General features: G+C 41.2%; 1 protein-coding gene across 8 annotated transcripts in view; it reads left to right on the top strand.

Moving 5' to 3' along the window:
* SPIDR (scaffold protein involved in DNA repair) overlaps positions 1–24,805 on the top strand; it is a 551,334-nt gene that overhangs the window by 522,362 nt on the left and 4,167 nt on the right. For 4 of the 8 annotated variants that reach the window (XM_020992493.2, XM_078153426.1, XM_020992496.2 and 1 more), the window contains 3 exons: positions 7,754–7,850; positions 11,986–12,100; positions 12,469–12,522. In XM_020992493.2, coding sequence (XP_020848152.1) covers positions 7,754–7,850; positions 11,986–12,100; positions 12,469–12,522 — 266 coding nt within the window. Of the gene's footprint in view, positions 1–7,753; positions 7,851–7,976; positions 8,626–11,985; positions 12,101–12,468; positions 12,523–24,029; positions 24,190–24,805 lie in introns of those variants that run through there. The other 4 variants (XM_078153429.1, XM_078153427.1, XM_078153428.1 and 1 more) reach the window with 4 other exon arrangements.

The following is a 24,805-nucleotide window of genomic DNA, read 5'->3' as shown; positions in this document are numbered from 1 at the left end:
TTGTCCTGCTGCTGGACTTCAGTGATTCAAGAAGAAAGCATGCGGCTGACTTAGTGCAACTCTGCCTCTCTTAAATCCAATTCATTAATTCACAGTCAAGTTAAGACATCACCCCTTGATGTCACTAGTCCTCTTCAAAAATGAAGGAGGAGGAGCAGCGAGGTGGTGCAGTGTAGAGAGCACTGGCCCTGAATTCAGGAGGACCTGAGTTCAAATCCAGCCTCAGACCAAACACTTGACACTTACAAGCTGTGTGACCCTGGGCAAGTCACTTAACCCCAACTGCCTAAAAAAAAAAAACAAAAAAACGAAGGAGGAACAACAGCAATGGAATACGATCCCCGTATGCTTCTCAGTAGTTTGGTAGCATGTAGAGAAGGCAGCTAGGTGGCACAGTGAATAAAATGCCATGCCTGGAGTCAGGATAATTCTTTTTCCTGAGTTCAGATCTGGCCTCAGATACTTCATGATGTGCTTGCCACCCAGGGCCTCATCACTGAAGCAATTATCTTAGGCATTTTACCTCCTCATTTGGATGTTTCTTAAATATATTGCCTGCCTGCATCCATATTCCCGATCCTATTGGCAACTTGCATCTGACTTGAAGTAGGGAAGAACTCAAAGCTACTTTTAATGAACTTTGGATGATTTTAAGAAGCATCTCTGTTATTTTACCAGGGACCTTATTGGTTGCATTGTATGTGTGTGTGTGTGTCTGTCTGTCTGTCTGTCTCTCTGTGTCTGTGTATGTAAGTGTGTGTATATTCTTAATAACTCTTTACTTGTTAAGAGCCAGAGCTCCCCAGGAAGGAAACTGAGACCCAAATTTTGATTTAGAAATATTCACCAAGTGATGACACTGTGCGGACCGTTGTACTAGGTGAAATATACAAAGAAATGGAAGATAAACTCATCCCTTTGATGGACTTAGAGACTATTGGGGTAGGCAGAGTGTGCACAGGTAGAGGGATAGAAATGTTTTTAAAAATACTTCTAAAAAAATCCAAGTGCATATAAATAATACACTTTATAATAAATGAGATATTTGTAAAGTATTTAGCACAGTGCCTGGCACATAGTAGGAGCTTAATCAATGCTTATTCCTTTCCCTTCTCCCTAAATAATAATAGTCTACCTTTCCATGGAACTTTCAGGTTTGGAAAACACTATTCTCACAGTAGCTTTTTTAAAAGATAAATAACATCTATATTATGATCCATGTTTTATAGATAAAGCTCAGAATTAAATGGCATGCCTGTGGTTACAAAGCTAGTGTTTATCTAAGGTTTAATTCAGAAGGTCTCCTGACTCCAAGTCCAAGACTCTTTCCACAGCCCAAGAGTACATATCTCTTCTCCCTTTTGGGGCTTTGTTGTTATTCATCCTCCATTTTTGAAGAGAACCAGTGACGTCACTGGGTGATCATGAATTGGATGTAAATGACACAGAGTTGTACCAAGTCCTCAGCCTCACTCTCTCCTCCAGAGTCATCAAAGGCCAGTGGCAGGACAGAAGTCAAGATGACTGGTGATGGCCTGGGATGCAGTGGATGACCTTGGCATCTTTGATGCCTGACCAAGCTCTAAGCACTCCACAGCGCCTGCTTCAGCTGCCTTTGTGGTCATTGGAACAAATGGTTCTCACCCATCCGTTCCTCTAGGGGAAGTCTTCACATGCTTGGGGTGGCAGCTGCTTCCAGAGCACTCGGCTCACAGATGAGGTGGAAATCGAGTGGCTGATCAGAGGGTTATTGCAGGAATCTCTTTGCTGGTGCTAAGACAGGAATCTCTTTTTTTGCCTGTGCCTGGATCTGGGTCACAGTTCTAGCTGGTGGTCCTGGGGTGAGAAGGAGCACTAGTGTGGTAGAGCTTGTAGTAGCGGTGCAGAGAAAATCTTCCTCACAGTTCCAAGACAGAAAAGAGTGCTTGTTGTCACTCATAGACCAGAGCACAGGCCAGGAAAGGAGTAAACACCTCTCCTTAGAACATACCACTTTGGAAGAACGGAAAATTTAAGGCCCCTACAAGTATCTCTGAAAACAGCCGCACAAAACCCCCAAAGCTTGGGACAGTACATTCTTCACACTGGAATCAGACCCCTACCTTAACAAAGAGTTTATAACTCAAGTAATTAGCTGGGATCATGAGCAAACTGTGCCAAAAAAGTCAGACCATAAAATCTTTCTTTGGTAACAAAGAAGATCGAAACATACAACCAGAAGACAACAAAGTCAAAGTTCCTACATCCAAAGCCTCCGAGAAAAATATGAATCAGTCCCAGGCCATGGAAGAGCTCAAAGGATTTTGAGAAGCAAGTAAGAGAAGTAGAGGAAAAACTGGGAAGAGAAATAAGAGTGATGCAAGAAAATCATGAAAAACAAGTCAATGGCTTGCTAAAGGAGACCCCAAAAAAATACTGAAGAAAATAAACACCTTAAAAAATAGCCTAACCCAAATGGCAGAAAAGGTCCAAAAAGCCAATGAGGAGAAGAATGCCTTAAAAAGCAGAATTGGCCCAATGGAAAAGGAAGTCTAAAAGCTCACCGAAGAAAATACTTCCTTAAAAATTAGAATGGAGCAAATAGAAGCTAGTGACTTTATGAGAAATCAAGACATTGTAAAACAAAGCCCAAAGAATGAAAAAATAAAAGACAATGTGAAATAGCTCATTGGCAAAACAACTGACCTGGAAAATAGATCCAGGAGAGATAATTTTAAAATTACTGAACTATCTGAAAGCCACAATCAAAAAAAGAGCCTAGACGTCATCTTTCAAGAAATTATCAATGGGAGCAGCTAGGTGGTACAGTGGATAGAGCACAGACCCTGAAGTCAGGAGGACCTGCATTCAAATCTGACCTCAAACCAAATACTTGATGCTTCCTAGCTGTGTGACCCTGGGCAACTCACTTAACCCCAGTTGCCTAAGAAAGAATGAAAGGAAGGAGGAAGGAAGGAAGGAAGGAAGAAAGAAATTATCAAGGAAAACTGCCCTGATGTTCTAGAACCAGAGGGCAAAATAGAAATTGAAAGAATCCACCGATCATCTCCTGAAAGAGATCCCCAAAGGAAAACTCCTAAGAATATTGTAGCCAAATTCCAGAGTTCCCAGGTCAAGGAGAAAATATTGCAAGCAGCCAGAAAGAAACAATTCAAGTATTGTGGAAACACAATTAGGATAACACAAGATTTAGCAGCTTCTACATTAAGGGACTAGAGGGCGTGGAATATAATATTCCGGAGGGCAAAGGAGATAGGATTACAACCAAGAATTACCTACCCAGCAAAACTGAGCGTAATCCCTCAGGGGGAAAAATGGATATTCATTGAAATAGAGGACTTTCAAGCATTCTTGATGAAAAGACCAGAGCTGAACAGAAATTTGACTTTCAAATACAAGACTCAAGAGAAGCATGAAGAGGTAAACAGGAAAGAGAAATCCTAAGGGACTTATTAAGGTTGAACTGTTTACATATCTGCATGGATAGATGATATTTGTAGCTCATGAGACCTTTGTCAGTATTAGAGTAGTTGGAAAAAAATTTATATGGCTAGATAGATAAATAGATAGAGGGCACAAGGTGAGGTGAAGATGAAGAGGTGATATGTGGAGAATAAAATTTAGGGGTGAGAGAGGATTATACTGGGAGAAGGAGAAAGGAAGGGGTAGAATGGGCTAAATTATCTCACATAAAACAGACAAGAAAAGGCTTTTACAGTAGAAGGGAAGTGTGGGGGAAGGTGAGAGGGAATGAGTAATTCTTATTGTCATTGGATTTGGCTTAAAGAGGCAATAACATACACACTCACCTGGGTATGGAAATCTGTCTTACACTACAGGAAAATAGGGGAGGAAGGGGACAAGAGAGCAGGGAGATGATAGAGGGGAGGGCAGATTGGGGGAGGGGGTAATCAGAAGCAAACACTTCTAAGGAAGGACAGGGTCAAAAGAGAGAATAGAATAAAGGGGGGTGGGATAGGATGAAGGGAAGTATAGTTAGTTTTTCACAACATGACTACTGTGGAAGTGTTTTGCATGACTACACATGTATAACCTGTATCGAGTTGCTTGCCCTCCCAGTGAGGGCATGTGGGGAGGGAGGAAAGGAGAAAATTTGGAACCCAAAGTTTTAAAAACAAACGTTAAAAATTGTTTTCACATGCAACTGGGAGATAAGATAGATGGGCAATGGGGTATAGAAATCTGTCCTGCCCTATGGGAAAATAGAAGGGGAAGAGAATACGAGAGTGGGGGGAAATAGAAGGGAGGGTAGATTAGGGGAAGGGGTATTCAGAATACACACAGTCTTGAGGTGGGGAGAGAGATTAGATGGGGAGAAAATTTGGAACTCAAGATCTTGTGGAAGTGAATGTTGAAAACTAAAAATAAATTTAAATCTTAAAAAAAAAAGAAATCTCAAACTGGATGTTCTATAGACATCTTACATTTAACATGTCCAAAACTAAACTCATTCTCTTTTCCCTCAAACCCTTCTGAACTTCCCTGTTACCTTTAAGGGCACCACCATCCTCCTAGTTACCCAGGCTCGCAATCTACATGTCATCCTTGACTCCTCACTGTTTTAGGGGCAAGACAGGAAGTGCTTTGTGGGTGTCCATCTCCCTGGAAGGATTGCATTTGGTGACTCTCATCTCATCCAAGTGGTGTGTGCGTCTGTGTTGTTCTTCTCTCCTGGCTACCCAGTGAGGTCTAGGCGGGAAAGTTAGGGGAAGAACAAAGGGAGGGGACAAAAAGGAACTTCCAATAACTGCAGCTTTCTCATACTCGATTTCTAGCACTGTGCCTTTGCATTGGCTCTCCATCATTCCTAGAATGCTCTCCTCCCTCCTACTCCCAATTTCTTGGAATCCTTGGTTTCCTTCAACACTCATGTGAAGCACCAACTTTAGCCTGAGGCCTTTCCTGATCCCCTACCTTATTTTCATTCACAGTTACCTTGAATCCATTTTGTATGTATTGTGTATATATCTATAGATGTATATGTTGTCTCCTGCATTAGCATGGTGAGAATGAAAATTCTTTTAATGTAGAGATGATTTCAGTTTTATCTTGGTGTCCCAGCATAGCACCTAATATGTGATAGGTGCTTAATTAATATTTGCTGATTGATTCTTCTAATCCCTTACAAAATTCTGCCTTCTTCCAGAATTATGTGGAATTAGTTAGAACAGATTGCTCCAATCTCTCTTGTCCCCTTGGCACCAATGTACTTAGTCTGTAAGATCTCATGATATAAAGAACAGAAAATAGGCAGGTAAGACTAGACTATAAAGTGTTGTAGAAGGAAGTAATATATAAGAAGGCCAAAAAGATAGGATAGAGTCAGATCGTGAAGAGCTTTAAATACTGAACACAGGAGATTATATTTGATACTAAAACAAATTAGGATCTACTGGGAGTTTATGGAGTAAAGAGGGTAACATGGCCATACATGTGCTTTAGGAAAACCACTTTGCTGGCTTTGTGGAGGACAGATTGGAGTAGGGAGAAACTTGGGGCTTGGTAACAAATTAGGAAACAATTGAAATAGTTCAGGAGAGAGCTATCCAGACCTGAACTTAAAGGAGCTGCAATGTGAATCAAGAGAAGGGCTATCTGTGAGAGAAATAGGGGTAGCAATGAGTAGATTTGGTAGTTGAATGGATATGGGGGAGTGAATATGAGGACTTATGGATGACACCAAAGTTGTAAACCTGAGTGACTAGAAGAGTAGTGGTATCCTCAACAGTAATAGGGAAGTTCAGAAGATAGAATAGGTTTTAGAGGAAAGATAAGGATTTCTGTTTTGGACATACTGAGTTTGAGATGCCTCCAGGATTGTCCAGTTCAAAATATACAATAGGCAAGTGGCGATCAATGGAACTGATGCTAAGGAGAGAGACTAGAGCTAGATGTATAGATCTGAGAGTCATTGAAGAAGGGGAATGGCGGGGAGGGGGAGGGAGGGAGAGGCAGAGAGAGAGAGAGAGAGAGAGAGAGAGAGAGAGAGAGAGAGAGAGAGAGAGAGAGAGAGAGAGAAAGGTAGGTTTTCATTGAGCCCGTGACAGTTGATGAGGTCAGAGAGAGAAGAGAGCCAAAGACAGCATTGGGAGATACCTACAGTTAGTAGACAGGACATGGATAATGGTTCAACAAATGAGACTGAGAAGAAACTGTTAGAGGCTTATAATGAAACACAAGAGAGAGTAGTATCACGAAAACCCAGAGAAGAAAGAGTGTACAGGAAGAAATGTGATCGACATTGTCAAAGGCTGCAGAGGTCGAAGAAAGACCGGTAGAGTTGGCAGTTATGAGATCATTCATAACGTTGAGGGGAGCAATTCAGAGTTAGCTCTGATAACCAAAATCAACTGCATCTTCCAAACTTCCCTATTGATGCCAAGGGCCTCAACATCCTTCCAGTCATGTCGGTTCACAGTCTCAGAGTCATCCTTGACCCGTTTTTCTCCCTCACCCAAGATCTTATATATCTGCCGTATCTGACCCCTTCTCTCCACATGGCCACCCCCTTTATCCAGACCCATGTCAACTCTCTTCTGCACTATAGCAGTGGCCCTCCTAATGAGGCAAGGGACCCATGTCTCTCACCCCTCTCCAGTCCATCCTCTCCAGAGCCATCTGAGTGATACTCCTGAGTGCTCTCTTGCTTAATAAATTCCACTGGCTCCCTATTATATTCAGGATCAAATACAGTCACCTCTGTAGAGCATTTAAAGTCCTCCACAACCTGGCTCCAGCCAGCCTTTTCAGATTTATATATTACTCCCCTTCACACTGTTCCTGGACATCCAGACAGGCCATCTAGCTGTTGTTCCTCAAACACGATATTGCATTTCCCATCTCCAGGCCTTTGCTCTATCTGTCCCCCATGCATGGATTGTCTTCTCTCCATATCCTCACCTCTTAGAATCCCTAGTTTCTTTTATTTATTTTATTTTAGTTTAGTTTTAATTTATGGGATAAAACAAGCATTTCCATAACATAACATAATAATAAAAAAAAGATTGCCCATGAAACTGCAAATCTGTTATGTACAACTTGCTATTCCTTTTAAATATATAATAAAGTTATCATGTAAATTTCTGTTTTTCCCTTTTTTCTTCCCCTTCCACTCTAGAGATGGCTAAGGTTAGACACAAATATGATAAAAATCATTCTATACAAACTTCTGTCTACCAGTTCTTTTTCTGGATGCAAAGAGCATCCTTGTTTCTTTCAAAGCTTAGCCTCAGTGCTACTACCTCCATGAGGCCCTTCCTGGTCTGCTCCCTCCCCAGGTCCCAGAGCCTTTACCCAGGGGTGTGCTTGTAAATTTTAACAACCATTCAGAAGTGGGGAGAGGGAACAAAGTGGTATTCAGGGCACTTTTTTTTTAATTTAACCTACATTATTAACATTTTCTCCATCACTTTCTGAAGTCTAGATGATCAGCAAAAAAATAAATAAACCAAGCCCAGATTTATAACATTTCCCAATTTCTGAGGTATAAGTGTTCACACTAAAAGTATAATAATTAGCTCTCAAGAGCCAATTCAAGCTGGCTGCAACACAGTGTAGGCTCCACCCCTAAAAATTACCTTTTTTTTGTATGTGTACTTGGTATCTCCCCGGATAGAATTAATTTTTAGAGAGCAGAGATCATTTCTTTTTTGTCTCTGTAGCCATAGGGCCTGGTATATATGTGGCATTTAATCAATACTTGTCAATTGCTTGTCTTTTTTATTGCGTATAGGCATTGTGGTTGGCGTGAACGAGAACACTGCTTTTTCCTGGCCTGTATGTAACAGATGTGGCAATGGGAAACTGGAGCAGGACCTCTCAGAAAACAGGTAAGAACCAATGTGTACTGTTCTTTCAAGCCCCTCTCTAAGGCACTAAGTAAGGCGGGAAGGAAGTCCAAAAGGAAATTGGAAAGACTAATGTAGCTCTTGTCCTCCCTCCCTCTTACTGCCAAGGGCATGCTCCATCCTGCCTGAAGGATCTGACTGCCCAGAAGCCCAAGTAGATTTCAGCGTGATTATCAGGAGATGCCTAAAGGACAGGCATAGCTGGAGAAATAACTAAGCCCCCAGTGGCCCTTGGAAAACGCTCTGATACATTTTGGGTTCTGTCTCAGCAGCATGGGGATGCTGCTGTTTCCTAGGGCTCCTCCTACCTGAAATATGGGGGAGGACAGATTGGGATGTTTTTGTCCTAAATACCAGTCATTTACAATCAGCCAAGAGGATGAAGGAAGATTGGGGCCAGAAAAGAGCAAGTGAGAAATCCTGATGGCTGTACAATTTGTCCTTTAGGGAAGAAAAAAAAATCCAGGCTTTTCCCTTAGGGGGAAAAAAAAAAAAGACTGAGCAAAAGTCATCTGACATTGGTATTTGCTATTAAGGAACGTGCTTGTAAATGAGTGCGTACACACCATGTGGCCAGCAGCCACAGCCCTTTTTCTACTGAAGTGTCTAATAAACAGATTTAAAAAACAAAACAACTACTTGTCACAGAGATTCCTCGTCTGCTGAACTACACAAACAACTGTTAATCCCGGCTCTCCTGGCTAGTTTCAGTTCACTGCTTTTCCCAGTCAATTCTCTTGCCTCCTCTTTGGATGTCCTCTTCATCAACATTTCTTAAGTACCTACTGTGTGCTGAACCCTGGGAATGCAAGGACATAAAGACTGGTACAGTCCCTGCCCTCAAGGAGCTTATACACCAGCACAGCAGGTATAACTGCCTTGGACACAAATAACTGTAATACAAATGAGAATGTGGTGAGTGCCTCTGAGAGATCCAAATGAAGGGGTGGGGGGAGGATGCTGAGAGCAGTCCCTTCCAGCTGGGGGATGTCAGAGTTGACATAGAAGCCAAACGGCCAAATAGTAGTAGGCAGGAACTTTTTATGGAAAAAACATAACACACACACACACACACACACACACACACACACACACACACAGATGAGCACCGTCATTGCCTTGCGAACGCAAAACAGCTCCTTTCAGTAAACTGGGTTAGTGACTTTCATTTAGAAGCGGAAACTTCCCTTCTTGGCATTTCAGAGATAAATACAATGAGTGTAAGCTACCCATAAATCTCAGCAGCTTACTGTATAGCCAAGAGAAGAGCAAAGCTAAGTGAAGGCAAATTTGATTTCTTCAGGGAGCTGTGGGGGTACCCCTGGTTCTCAACCCTCCATGAAGGGCCTTGTGTTTGTGCTCCATTTGGCTGTTTCTCCTATCATTTTCTGTCCCTGATGTGAACATTTTGGGGGATGCCCTAGCTGTTATTCTGTATTGCCCCTTCACTGGAACCTCATTCTCTTGCAACCAATAACTAACACTAAGGGGATGACAGGATGTCATGGTGGGTAGTCAGGAATCAGTCAGTCAACAAGCATCTATTAAGCGCTTCCTGCATGCCAGGCACTAGAGATACAAATACAAATAAATACAATGAAATTAGTCTCTTCCCGAAAGGAACTCTTGGACTTAATTTTGTATAAGGAGGACAACATATACACATGTAAGTACATAGAAGATCTAAGTCACTACAGAATTTGGGGGTTTGGAGCCAGACCTGTGATTTCACTGCTAGAAGGAACTCCAGATGAAGAAATGTCCTCTAGCAATGCAGATCATTGAGAGCACTGCAATTTATGATATTAGTGATGCCTGGAGAGCTGAGGTTAAATGATTTGCCCAAGGTCACACTTCCCGGGTATCAGAAGTAGGATTTAAACCCAAATCTTCCTTACTTTGAGGCCATCTCACACTGCCTCTCAGATAAGGTATAAATAAAATAATATAAGGTAATTTGGGGAGGAGAGCCATTAGGAGCTAGGGGGATCAGGAGAAGCCTCCTGTAGTAGGTGGTGTTTTAGCCGATCTTTGAAGGAAATGAGGGATTCTGAGGGTGCACATTCCAGATATGGGGGACAGCTTGGGCAAAGACAGAGACGGGAAATGAATGCCGTAGGTGAGGAAGAGCGAAGGAGGCTTGTCTGTCACTAGACCAAAGAGAATATGAAGAAGAGCATTAGAATATAAAGCTGGAAAGGACAGGAGCCAGGTGGTGAAAAACTTAAAATGCCAAACACAGGATTTGTATTTGGTGCTAGACGCTATAGAAAGTCACTGAAATTTACTGACTGTGTATGCCCCTTCCACCACCTTGTATAAAATGGTCAAACCCATGCTTTAGGAATATCACTTTGAGAGCTTTGTAGAGTTGAGAGAGGAGGCAGAGAGAACAATTAGGAAGGTATGGCAATAGTTCAGGCACTAGCTGTATGACCCTTAACTGGTTTGCCTCAGTTTCCTTGATTGTAAAATGGGCATAATAATAACAATATCTACCTTACAGAGTTGTTGTGAGGATCAAATAAAATATTTATTGAAAAAAAAAAACACGCACTTAGCACAATGCCTGGTCCATAGTAGGTACCTTAGAGATGTTTTTTTCTCTTCCTTACCCTTCTCTTCCCTGAGAGGTGATGAGGGCCTGACATGGATGCTGGTCATGTGAATGGAGAGAAAGGGACAGATACAAGAGTTGTCGTGGAGGTAGAATAAACAAGACTGTGAGATGAGGGACAAGCGAGAACTCCAAGGTTGCAAACCTGTATGACCAGAAGGATAGTGGTGCCCTAAGTGAAACAGGGAAGTTTGTAAAAGGAGTATGTGGGGGGGGGGAGGTGGATGATGAGTTCTTTTTGTGTATATTAAGTGTGAGGTGCTACTGGACATCCGATTTGAAAAATCCAGTAGGCAGTTGGTGATCATGAAGCTCAAGAAAGGGGATGAGATTGGATATCTGGCAATCATCTCCAAAAAAAACCCAAAACTGTTTATCAAATGATAATTGATGAGGTGATAAAGAGAAGAGACCTGGGACAGAGCTTTGAGGTACACCCAAAGTTAGAGAACAGGATATAGATGAAGATCTAGCAAAGAAAAGAAAAGTGAGGGTATCCTGGAGGAGTGGGGGAAGATAGTATCAACATCTGCAGAGAGGTCAAAAAGAAGATGCCATCAGATTTGACCATACAGAGATCAGTGATAACTTCGGAGACAACAGTTTCATTTGAGTACTGAAGTCACAGAGCCAGAATACAAGGTATATGAAAGTGAGTGATAGTTGAGGAGGTGATGGCATTGAATACAAACAGCTTTTTCTGAGAATTTGTCTGTTAATGGGAAGAAAGATGGAGGACAATGGCAAGAGGGCATGGGCGGGTCAAATGAAGGGTTGTTTTTTTTTTTTAAGGATGTTGGGAGACAACAGAATGAACCAGTGGATTATATGAGAGAGAATGAAGATCAGGATTAGAAGAGATGAGATTGTCGAGATCTGCTGGGGAAGATGGGATCAAGGGTGCAAGCACAATGGGAAGCCTTTGGGTAAAAGGGAGAGAGAGAATTGGGGATAATGGCAAAGGGTTTTGTGATATAGAGTAGGGGAGAAGAGGGAGCTCATGGAGGACTTTTTTTTCCCAATAAAATATGAGGTAGGGTCTTCTGCTGAGAGGTGGGAGAAGGCAAGAGTGTGTGAGATGAGGGGAAAGGATTCTGAACAGCTGCCGAGGGGAGTGTAATGGAGAATCAATTAGGGAGCAGCAATAGGGTTGCCTTGCGTGGAGTAGTGGAGGTGGCAGATAGCGTGAATGCTTTGGACCTCCACATCCCACCTCTAACACCGGTCTGGGTGGCCCTGGACAAGTCACTAGCTTATGAGTACCCCCAGGCAACTCCCTAAGACTATAAATTGCAGATGTGCACCAGGTGTTTCCTATATGAATGAAATCACATGTCTAGATTTTTAAAAATGTTTTATACTCTTTAACATAGCAGATGTTAGTCCTACTAGGTTGAAGATATTAATGGGTATATGAAAGCATATCTATTTCTCACATATCTGACTCTTTTTTTGTTGTTGTTTTGTTTTCAATCTTGCTGCTCAATTTTTAAATACCAGAGGATCCTTTCACTGTGGCCGATGCACCCTCACTGTCACATCTCCCCTTCTCAAAATGCACCTAGAAGTGGTTTTGGCCTGCCCCTCTAGACCACAGGGTAATATGAAAGTAAAGGTATGAATGAATTAAACTATTGAGAGAGAAGTTTGTTTACATCTGGCTTGCACCATGGCCTAGGGGAGGTGGGGATACTCTACATCAGTAACTGAGGGGGTGTTTTTGTGTGGTGGTATTGATTGAAACTCCTGGAAACTTCATTGAGAAAAGTGAGCGTGGCCCAGGGGAGGGCTTTTCCATGTATATGACTGAAATAAAGACCATGAGGAGATCCTGATAATTGCAGATGTCTAAGCCATGATATAAAAGACAGGACACAAGGTTCTAGACTTAACATATTAATTTTCAGAACATGACTATTTTTAACATGAGTGCTCATGTTCATGGGATTTTAACACACTCTCCTGTTGTCTCTTTTCCTGCAGCTGTTGCAAAGGAGTATTTCTTCACTCCTGATGTTTTCCTCCAGTGAGGATGGGGTAAGTACAGGTGATTAGAATCCAAGGTAAACTGATTTGATTTCTAGAACATATGCAAGCCCTAAGAAGGTCACCTCCCCCCAAAAGCACAGCAGCTGGGAGTCTGTTCTCCTTATACAATATTAGTAAGAACCCTGCCCCCACTCTAAGGTTATGTGTATGCTAAATAACTTTGAATTAGAACATGAATAAATAGAGCGAAGTAAGGAAAAAAATCCATGGCTCCCAAGATGATCTTATAGAAACAGATAACAAAGGGTTTTAATGGTGCCTCTTTGGAGAGCAATATACTTATAAACATAGGGCAGCTAAGTGTTTGGCTTGGAGTTAGGAACTCATCTTCTTGAGTTTAAACCCAGGCTAGCTATATGACCCCTGGACAATTCACTTAACCCTGACTACCTCAGTTTCCTCACTTGTAAAATGAGCTGCAAAAGGAAATGGCAAATCACCCTGGTATCTTTGCCAAGAAAACCCCAAACGGGGTCATGAAGAGTCAGACACTACTGAAAAACTGAACAACAACGACATACTTATAAACCTCGAATACAAGTGAAACTAGCTGGAACAATGGATGGATTCAGAACACCTAAAATCCTGCCTCAGACACTTCCTTAGCTGTATTATACTTGGGCAAATCACTTAACCTGTATCTGCCTCACTTTTTTCATCTGTAAAACTGGAATAAACATAGCACCCACCTCATAGGGTTATTCTGAGCATCCAGTGAAATAAACAACAGATGTACAGTGCTTTGTAAACCTTAAAGCACTCTCTATCAATGCTAACTGTCCATCCCCAAATTTCAGTTTCAAAATATGTTTCACGTCCATGAAACCACATATTAGACTACAGTAGGACCCTTGCCTTGGCTACAAGGTTGGACCATATGGCCTTGAAGATTCCATTCCAGCTCCATGATTTTATAAGGTGTTTTATAATAGATGGATATTTCAGTGTACAAGTAACAGGCAAACTTGCCATTATCTCTACCCAGAATACTCTAGTAAGTACAGATATCCCTTCTACCTTGAGAGGGTTAGGGGCATGTTGCCCTGCCTCAATCAGGAAAATCTGCATAAAATTTTTTGGCCCTCTTTCATACCAGAAAAGAAATCTGAATTATCATGGTACTAAAAGATAAAATATGTTGATATTATATAATACCATATGTGTATTTTATGCATTTCTGAGTTTCTAAAATTTTTCTGTGTCATCTGCTGGCCTTCACAGGTCATCTGTGGCTCCTTAAAACTCCCAAAAAATCACCATATAATTTCTTTAAAAAAAAAAAGATTTATTTATTTTTGGTTTTCAGCATTCATTTTTATAAGATTTTGAGTTTTAAATTTTCTCCCCTCCCCCCCCAAGATGGTATGCAATCTTATATAGGCCATACATGTACAATCATATTAAACATATTTCCACATTAGTCATGTTGCAAAGAAGAATTAGCACCAAAGGGAAAAACCATGAGAAAGAAAATACCAAAAAAAAAGGAAAAGTAGTATGCTTCAATTTGCATTCAGACTCCATACTTCTGTCTGTGGATCTGTTTAGCATTTTCCATCATGAGTCTTTTGGAATTGTCTTCAATTATAGTTTTGCTGAAAAGAGCTAAGTCTATCAAAGTTGGTCATCACACAGTGGGTGGCTGTTATTATGTACAGTGTTTTCCTGGTTCTGTTCACTTCACTCAGCATCAGTTCATGCAAGTCTTTCCGGGTTTTTCAGAAGTTTGCCTGCTCATCATTTCTTATGGAACAATAGTATTCCATTACATTCATATACCACAGTTTGTTCAGCCATTCCCCAGTTGATATCAAAACTGAGATGTGGAAGATGTGGAAGAGATAAGTGTATTGTCAAATGTATCTCATAGAATGAACTCCCCTCAGAAAGTCCCTACATCAGAGTCTCTACAGTCAGTCAGCTAGTAGTTAAATACCTACTGTGTGCTAATGGCTGTAAGTCAGTGGTGTCAAACTTAAACAGAAACAGGGACCACTAAGCCATATGTAATGAGCCACATATTGACTTAGAAGACCATACCTGTGTGTGCATTTCTTTTTCTTTTTTTTAATTAACACATCGATGCATTAAAATTAGATAGGAAAGAACCACGTTTTAATCTGGTTCGGCCTGACCTTATGGGCCACATTCAGCTCCAGGGACCAATACCTCTTCTCTAAGTATCACTTACAGTCCAGAGACGGTGGCTTCCTCATGAAACATTAGCATCCCTAATGAATTAGGAGAGCTAACCCTTCCCTGGGAGGGATGCTGTTGTCTTTACAGGATCATGTGATCATCCATCTAGGGATCCCATCAGGAAGGGACCCCAGATCCCAACTCCCCTCATTTTACAGGTGAGAAACCCTAGGAAGATCTTTTGTTGTTGTTCAGTTGTTTTCACTCCTGTCAGACTCTTGGTGACCCCATTTAGGGTTTTCTTGGCAAAGAAAACTTAGGCAAGTAGGGTTAAGTGACATGCCCAGGGTCACACAGCTAGTAAGTATCTGAGGCCAGATTTGAAGGAAAATGAGCATTTCTGACTCTAGGCGCAGCACTCTATCCACTTCACCACCCAGTTTCCCTAGGGAGATCTAGGAAAGCTAAGTAAGTTGCCTAAGATCATACAAGTAGTCACAGAATCAGAATTTGAACCCAGGACCTCTGGCTCCTGAATAAGGATTCTTTCTACTGTACTTCTCTGACTTGTTCTTATGTGTGTACATGTTGTCTCTCCCCCAGCAGAGTTTAAACTCCTTGGGGATAGGAACTACTGATTTTGATTTTGTACTCCCAGTGCCTAGCATAGTACTTGGTACTTAATAATTGCTTCTTGATTGATTAAAAACACCGTTCCACAGCACCCCACCTTCGTGTCTGTGTTCCACCAGGACCCTGACAGAATATTTGTAAACATTATGTATAGCTCTAGGGGAAGACAGAGCATGTGAGGATTTTGTATGCTATCAATTAAATATGTTTTTAGAATTATAGGGCAGCAGGGCTGAGATAATTCTTTTAATTTAGCTGCCAGAATTCTAGGATGCATCAACCAATGAGAACCTCTTCTGTGATGTTCAGAGATAACCCCAGAATCTCTCTCTGCCTTCAGTTCAATTGTCTGCCATTTTCCAATGCTTCCCTTTCTCTCTAAAATTATTGCTTCCAATAGTTTCACAGCATTTCTATAGTAACAGCTTCATTTGACCCACTATCCTCAATTTAGATGTGTTGACCCACTATCCCCAATGTAGATACCGTCATCCTGTTCCTACCTCCCAGTGACCAGGACTGACAATACTTAGGGATGAAGCAATATTTTATGTTTTAAATTTGCATTTTATCTAATCTGTCAAATGTTTTGCAGATATGAGTTATTATTTTGAACAAGCTAAAGGAGGGGCAGAATCATCATCGTCCTCATAAATAGGGAAATGCTGAGCACTCCCTTGGGTACTTAGTGCTAGCTGCAGTGCTTTGTCTGGGGCTTTGTACGCAGGGACTTCTTTCCCATCCCAAGTTGGATGCATAGATCAAGTACACGCTTGATAAATGGTTCGTTGGCTGCTGGATGTCTTGGTTGATTTGGCAGTGGGGACTCAGCAAGTATCAGTTGACTGCATTGTACAGAAATTAAAATATAATCTGTTCTAAATACATTCACTATGCCAGAACATAGATATCACAAACATTTTGTTTTTAGAATTTCCATATTTTGGGTTTGTTTGTTTTTTTAATATTTTGAGCAAGAGACATTAAGTAGGAAATTGGGGTCATTTACAAAGGGAAAAGAGAAAAATGATGGAGAGTGATGGGTTAACCGTGCAAGACTGATTGGCTGTATTTAAAAGGAAGAAGAATGGGTATTAGGGATGGCAAATTAGGTTCTCAGGGATAAATCCCCTGTAGGAAAATGTGAGGAACAAGAGGTTTAAGGACTTTCATCCCCTAGATGAAGATAGAACCAGGTAGGAGCATCATCGTTTCCTTGAGAAATCATATAGACTTTGGGACAAAGGCTCCTCCTCTCTCTCTTTCTTTTATGCTCTCCTTCTTGGGCTGAGACCCAGAAGATAGGAGGACACACTGGCAGCAGTTCTTTACCATCCATCTCATTCCTTCCCAACAGTGGCACTATCACTCCTCCAAATATTTTACAATAGCTTATATGCAAGCTTATGCGACTCTTTCATTTTTATCTCTGTAATGCCCTGCACAGGGCCTTGCAAATAGTAGTTGACAAATGCCAATTGAATTGATTGAATTGGATTTCTAATTTTCCGTTAACTCCAGATTTCCTGAAATTTTCTGAAACAGAAATAAAGGGAAGAGCAGACTTGGGAATCTTGCCTAGGAGCATGACATAGTCTGATACAGGATCTGTTTACAGTCTAATATTTGTTAGTGATAAAAGCAGACATTTGTTAGTGACAAAATCTGAAGTTACTTAAAAGGAGGGCCCTTGCTTCACCTGGGCCTCCACACAGTGTGCAGGGTGCAGTTAAGGTCTATTTCAATCTACTGCCATAGTTGCAGGTACCATCAAGGCCTGTCCAGTGTAGTAATGTCAGCCTCTAGTTATGGAGGATGGATATAACATCCTATGGGTTTTGCTCTTAAGAATCCATATCCCTGAAATCTTTTTTAAAAAATGAGTAGTTCCGGTAACCACCACGACAACACTCCCTGTGTTTGGTTAATGGGGCATGAGTGTTAAGTTTTGTGCCTTTAACTATCTTGTATCCGAGTCACCAACTCAGAGTCTTTTAATTGGCTAAATATTGGACGTGTCGGTGCTCAGATGTGGTATTAGAGAATGAAGAGTTTACTTCCTTGGCTTTTAGCGACAAGGCGAAATGGAAGAACAAACCTGCTAGGCCGTGTTTACCCAATCCACTTTTGCTACATGTGTAGCCATGTGTTTATCTGAGAAATACCTGGGAGGTTGCCATCTGTCATTATGTTGTGCGCAGCGTCAGAAAGGAAATAAACGATCGTCCCATCAGAAACCACTTATCATTTCACAAATCATAGATCCTGTTCACCATGAATGACCCCACACCTGCCAATTTTGACATTTCTAAACAAAGCCATATGTGCCATATTGACTAAAAAAAAAAAGTTTCAACTCAGACCCTTTTTCCTATTCGTGACTTAGAAAATCTGCAGCAAGTGTCTGATGTCATCCATTCTGTGCAGTCTAACAGAGGACTGCAGAATGTGTTTGTCCAACAGCCCTCTGTTACAATAACAGCAGTAGGTATAATAACCTATATTTGCAAAGTGTTTTATGTTTTTTCACATACATACATTATCTCATAATTTCCTCTGTTCTCTACTTCTCCAGAATATTATTGGAAACAGCTGTGGTACAGGAGAAACAACATTGGATTTGGAGTCCGAAGAACCGAGTTCAAATCCAAGCTTTGACCCTTTCTATCTGTGTGTCCTTGGGCAATAATAATTTTGTTGTTCAATCATATGCAACTCGTCCTGACCCCATGGACCATAGCATGACAATACTGACCATGGGGTTCTCTTGGCAAAGATACTGGAGTTGTTTGCCATTTCCTCATCCAGTAAAAATAATAATAGCTACCATTTATATAGCACTATGTGCCAGGAACTATGCTAAGCATTTTAAAATTATCATCTCATTTGATGCTTACAACAACATTGGGAGGGAGGTATGTGCTATTATTATCCCCATTTTACAGATGAGGTAACTGAGGCACAGAGGTTAAGTGACTTGACCAGGGTCACATAGCTATTAAGTGTCTGAGGCTGGATTTGAACTTGGGTTTTCCTGATTCTCCAGGTCATACTCTCTGTGCCTCCTAGATGCTATATGCCTCCAGGATGGTCAGTTGATTTCCCTGAGTCTAGCATTCTTCACAACATTAACACAACTAAAGGGATTGTACTAAATAACCTCTTGGGTTTATTCACGTTTTAAAACTTTAAAACTCTGTGATCATGCCAGTGAACTCAGGACCTTCTTTAAAAATTGGAAGTGTATAAGAGTTGGAGTGCCTTCCATAGATGTGCGTCCATCCCTAGCAGGGTTTGTGAATACCCTTTACTTTGCCCTGTCTCCAACTGTCACACTCAGGCCTTCTTGTTTTTTTTCTTCTTGCCTCAGATGAGAGGTGATTGTCAATAACCACGTGTTTATAAAGCATCTGTCTCTGAGGAGGAGTTGACAGGTTTATTTATAGCCCATTCAGTCCTCACCAAGTACCCTCTGAGGTGAGTTCAGGTGTGCCCTGTTTTATGGAAACCTAATGCGGCATGTAAACATCCAAATGGACAAAATAAGTAAAGATCTGACTGTAATTTTCTTAACAACAGAAGGAATTGCCCTAGGTTTACAATTTCATTGTTTGTAATTATTTGACTGGTGAGCAGCTTTTCAAAACCACACCTATTTTGTAAAGCAGCTGGTGACCCAGTGGATAAAACGCTGGGCCTGGAGTAGGAAGACCTGAGTTCAAATCTGGCCTCAGACACTGACTTGCTATGTGACCGCGAGCAATACACTTCACCTCTGTTTGCCTCTGTTTCCTCATCTGTAAAAATGGGGAATAATAGTGTCTCCATTCCGGAGCTGTTGTGAGGAGCAAGTGAGATAATTGTAAAGCACTTAGCACAGTCCTGGTACATAGAAAGTGCTTTAAAAATGGAAGCTTTCATTATTGTTACTATTATTGTTGTAGCAAAATACATCCTTATAGAGCAAATATTCACATCCTCATGGATCAGATGGAGAGATTGAATCATAGAGGTGACTGTAACCTAAGATATAGTCTAATTCCCACATTTTATAGATGCAGAAACTTGAGACCTAGAGGAAGGAATTGACTTACCCAAGGTCATACAACTAACTAAAGGTGGCAGACCTGGACCTCAGACCCCAGTTCTTCAGTTATAAAAATAGCTAACATGAATACAGAGCTTTAAGGCTTACAAAGTACTTTCCATATATTATCATCTCATTTTACCCTCACAGGAAATCTGTGCAGTGCATACTGTTATTGTCTTCATTTTATAGATGAGGAATCTAAGGCTGACAGGTTAAGTAACTTGCCCATGGTGTCTTGGTTAATTTAGTAAATATTTGAGACACGACTTGAATTCAGGTCTTTCTGATTCCCGGTCTAGCATTCTGTCCTCTAGGTCACTGGTGTCTAACGCAAATAGAAATGGATCTCTGCAGGCTGCATATTGATTTTGTTGTTCAGTCATGTCTGACTTTTCATGACCCCTTGGACCATACCATCCTTGGGGCTTTCTTGGCAAAGATACTGGAGTGGTTTGCCATTTCCTTCTCCAATGGATTAAGACAAACAGAGGTTAACTGACTTACCCAGGGTCACGCGGCTGCTAAATGTCTGAGGCTGGATTTGAACTCACTTTTTCCTGATTCCAGGCCCAACACTCTATCTACTGAGCCATCTAGCTGTCTCATATACTGACTTAGAAAACTACAAATTAACATTATCTATGTTGTATTTTTATTTATTTTATTAAATATTCCCCAATTACATTGTAACCTGGTTTCAGCTGCACCCAGGAGTGTTGAGGGTCATGCCTGTGGGCTACGTGGTTGACACCTCTGCTCTGTATCTCCTAGCTGCTTCAGTCCAGCTTCTTCCCCTACATCATGCTGCTTCCCATTTGCCTGCCAAAATGGTAAATTAAACTAGTGTCCAGCCAGGTAATAGTCAGTGGTCAAATGTTTTTTATGTTCTTGTAACTCAGCACTGCCAACCCAAAGTTGACCTCTCCTTCCTGAGTTCATCTGTGGCCAGAAAGGAGATGGAGATATTCCAAGGTCTGTCTGAAAGTGACACTTAAAAATAGGGACCTGAAGTTCAAGGGCTCTCATCAGATTAAGACAATGACCTTGGAGTGGCCACTCTTGCAGCTGGGGAAGCACAGGAAGGATGGAAGGGAGGGGCATCTATAATTGGGAGGCATCCTGAGAATTGGATATAACTGGTGGTTCATCTGTTACCATCTTGGGCCTTCCGTGTTTCCTGAAACAATGGGTGTCTGTTGTGATGCTGGGCAACATGGTAGAATGGGAAGAACACCAGCTCCAGAGGTGATCGGCCTCTCTGGATTCAAATCACCCTTCCACCACTGACTCCTTGTGTGACCTAGGCCAGGAAACGTCACCTATCTTGGCCACAGTTTCTTCATCTGTAAAATAAGGATTTGGGTTAGAAGGCCTCTGAGGTCCCCTCCAGCCCTTGGTCATGATGTGGGGTCGTGACATAAAGGGAATGATGGCAGCTACTTCAGTATCAGCTGCCACCATTAAATGAGGACCACAGTTTACCTACCACCTCCAGAATCAAATAAAAAATTGTTTGGCATTCAGAGCCCTCCATAACCTGCCCCCTCCCACACTTTCCTAGTCTTTTCTTTTCACACACATCCCCCTACGCGCACCCCACTCGCTACACACACGCGCACACATGCGCGCGCACACACACACACACACACACACACACCCATGTACTCTTCAATCCGTTGACGATGGTCTCCTTGCTGTTCCCCAAACAACATATTCCATCTTTCAACTCTGGGCATCTTCTTTGGCTTTACCCAGTGCCTAGAATGCTTTGCTCATCTCCGCCTCCTTATTCCCCTGGCTTCCTTTAAATCTCAGCTGAAATTCCACCTTCTACCAGAACATTGTCCTAATCTCTCTTAATTGTTGTGCCTTCCCTATTAAGTATTTCCAATTTGTCCCAGCCAAACTTGTTTGTACATGGTGGTTTACTTGTTGTATCCTCCATTTAATTGTAAGCTTCTCGAGGGCATGGATTGTCTTTTACCTTTCTTTGTGTCCCCAGGTCTTATAACAATGACTGGCACATAGTAGGTGCTTAATAAATATTTATTGGGGCAGGTAGGTGGTGCAGCTGATAGAGCTGGGAGGACCTGAGTTTAAATCAGGCCTCAGACACTTGACACTTACTACCTGTGTGACCCCAGGCAAGTCACTTAACCCCAATTGTCTTGCCTAAATAAATATTTATTAACTGACTGGCAAAAAAAGAATGCTCTATAAGGGTGTTAAGATTTAGAAAGGCGCTCCTTATGTACTTGGAGGTTAGTCCATGGTGAGGATTGTACCAAAATTCAAATTAAACAAAATTAAGTTCCTGTTGCCAGGTACTATGTGTTTTAAGCCATAGACAGCCTAGCTGTGGCAAACACAGCAATAAAGATAAATCCATCATTATTTTTAACCACCCACTGTGTCTAAGGCACTTCACTAGTAATAGTAGGGCTAGGATTCTTATTCTGAGTTTTAAAAAATATTTTGAGGACTGCATTTCAATAGAATTAGTTTCCTTTGTAATTCCATGGATTTTATTTTATGCATTTAAAAACATTCAGAAAAGGGGTCTGTAGCCTTTTCCAGACTGCCAAGGGGCATGTGATTCAGAAAAGGTTAAGGACCCCTGCTGGAGGGGATACAAAAAATGTGAAGGACATGGTCCTGCCTTAGAAAACTTAAGAGTCTAGTTGGAGAGGCAAGACATGTATATATATATATATGAAAAGATGAAACGTTAGAGTAGAAGATAGTCCAGAGTCCAGGGGTGAGGAATCCAAAAGGATTTGGGTTCAGTCAAAAGGCTGCATTTAAGGATGTAGAAGGCCACATGTGGCCTCAAGGCCGCAGGTTCCCCATCCCTGGTGCAAACAAATAAAGGGCATTGGCGATCAAGGAAGAGATTAATGCACTCAAAATATTTTGGCTTCAAAAAGGAGGTGAAATTTGGACTTGACCTTAAAGGATAGGGAACATGTCATTAAAAGTAGAAGATCATGGAGAAAATTTCCGAAAGAAGTGACATTGTGAACAGAAGCACAGAAGTGGGGCTATAGTCTATTTGGAGGGACAGTTGAATTCAGTGCCACCCCGTTTGTTCAGTGCCCAGCGGTGTTGTGAGTAGACCAGTCTGGCTGGAAGAAGAGGTTCATGTAGAGGCAAGTGACAGAGAAAGCTGGGAAGGTATGTTGAGGCTAGATTTGCAGAGGGGAAGGAGTGGTGTATTGAATAACAAGCAAGATTCCCATTGCTACCATAGCAGACACTCACTACTATTTTACTAAATTTATGTAAGAAACAAACATTTTTTGACAGGGACAATGCAAGAATTCATTTTGCTTGGCTATGCACATTTGTTACAAGGATTTTTTCTTTTTTTTAATGGAGAAGACTTTTTTTTGTTAACTTAAAAAATAAAATTTAATCTTAAAAAATGAACATTTTTTTAAGTAGCTTCCTAATAGGTCTTCCTGGATCCACTGTCTCTTCCTCTAGTTCACCCTTTATAGTATGACCAGAGTAATCTTCCTCAACCAGTGACCTGGTCATATCAACTTGAGCTCTACTTCGTATGATACCTGCTTCATAAAGCCTTCCCTCATTCCTCTCATCAGTAACTTTTTCACCCATAAACCTTACAGAGCACTTTATTTTCCTCACCCTAAAGTACATATGTGTTGCATATGTTATTTTCATCGACTAGGGGAAGGAGAATGGAAGGGAATGAGCATTTCTGTAGTGCCTCCTATGTGCCAGGCACTTTTTACAAATATTATCTCATTGGATCCTCACAAGAACTGGTGCTATTATTATCCACACTTTACACTTGAAGAAATGAAGGCAAACAGAGGTCAAGTGACTTGCCCAAGGTCACACTGCTACCAAGTACAGTAAGTGTCCAAAGCTGGATTTGAATTCAGGTCTCCCTGATTCCAGGCCCAGAGCCTAGAATCCATTGCTTCACCAGCTCCTTCACAAGGACAGGAACCCTGTCGTTTTTAAACTTGATTATCTCCCAGCACAAAGCTCTTCACATAGTAATAATTTAATTAATTCAGCAACTATTTATTGAGGGCTTACTATATAGCAGTCACTGGAAATAGAAGGAGAAAAGTGAGATAGTTCCTGCCTTCAAGGAGCTTATATTCTATGAGGGAAACAATGTGTTCCTATAAGTAAATACAAAGTAAATAATTTCCCAAGAGTAACTAGCATGAGGAAATGGGGGAGGAAATCAGGAAAGGTCTCATATAAGAGGTAGCACTGGGGCAGACTATTATTTATTTGTTTGTTTATTTATTTTTGGCTAGGCAGTGAGATTAAATGACTTGCCCAGGGTCACACAGCTAGTAAATGCTATGTGTCTGAGGCCGGATTTGAACTCCAAGGCCAGTGCTCTATCCACTGCACCACCTAGCTGCCCCTGAGGCTGACTTTTAAAGAAAGCTAGGGAATTCTGAGAGTCAGAGTTAGGAAGTACATTCCAGGTGTGGGACAGAATGTACAAAGACAGAGACTGGGATGGATTGTTATTTATGAGGAACAGGGAGGCCATTTTGGTTTGACTGTAAAGTATGAAGAGGAATAATGTGGACTAAAGTGCTTTAAATACCAAACAGCAAAATACGATTTTACTCTGCAGGTATCAGGAAGCCATTGAAGATTTTTGAGCAGGGGAGGAAAAGCTCAGAAGGAGCAGAAAACAGCTTCTGTCCTACTGTCTACTCTGTTGAATTCAATTGAATAAGGGCAGTTATGAGTTATTTGGCTACCTTTAGAAATAAAAATCCAAGAGCATAGCAGTTGTGTCTCTTTAATGGAGTTTATTGACTCTTTCATCTTATTGCATTTTTTCCCTGGAAGGTCAAAGTACTTTATACCTTCTAGTAGAAGGGGTAGATATTACTGCTTTCTTTGTTTTACAGATGAGAAAACGAAGATAGCTTGGTGGACTTATATTGGAGCAGTGTCAACCCATGTCTCCTAAATCTCAATTTGCTTCCCAAGGTCTCAGAATTATAACATGACCCCCTTTATATTGGTAGTGAGAGGTCACTTACAAAATAGAGTGTATTACCAGGCATCCATATATTGTAAACTGTCACATAGGAAATTTAGGACTGATATGTGGCAGATCAACACTTTTAATCCTAATCACCTGATTACAAAACCATCTTTAATCTGAATAGAGACTTTCCCATGAGACAGCACAGTATTATTTATGAAATCTGTCACTCCGGAAAGCCCAGGCCAGAGCAGCAGGAGGCTTGAGAATGCCCTAAGTACTAAGGAAAGGGCAGTTGCTTGTTTTAAGCAGTCCTGGGGCTATTTGTTTGCAAATCTCATTTCTTTTTAACAAAGTTAGATAAAGCAATAAAACTTTGTAGATGTCATATATTTCACTGAAGATGAGCTTAA

This window comes from Phascolarctos cinereus, unplaced genomic scaffold, assembly GCF_003287225.1.
Source record: "Phascolarctos cinereus isolate Bilbo 61053 unplaced genomic scaffold, phaCin_HiC Scaffold_4;HRSCAF=312, whole genome shotgun sequence".
NCBI lineage: Eukaryota > Metazoa > Chordata > Mammalia > Diprotodontia > Phascolarctidae > Phascolarctos > Phascolarctos cinereus.
This window is presented reverse-complemented; position numbering and strand designations above follow the sequence as displayed.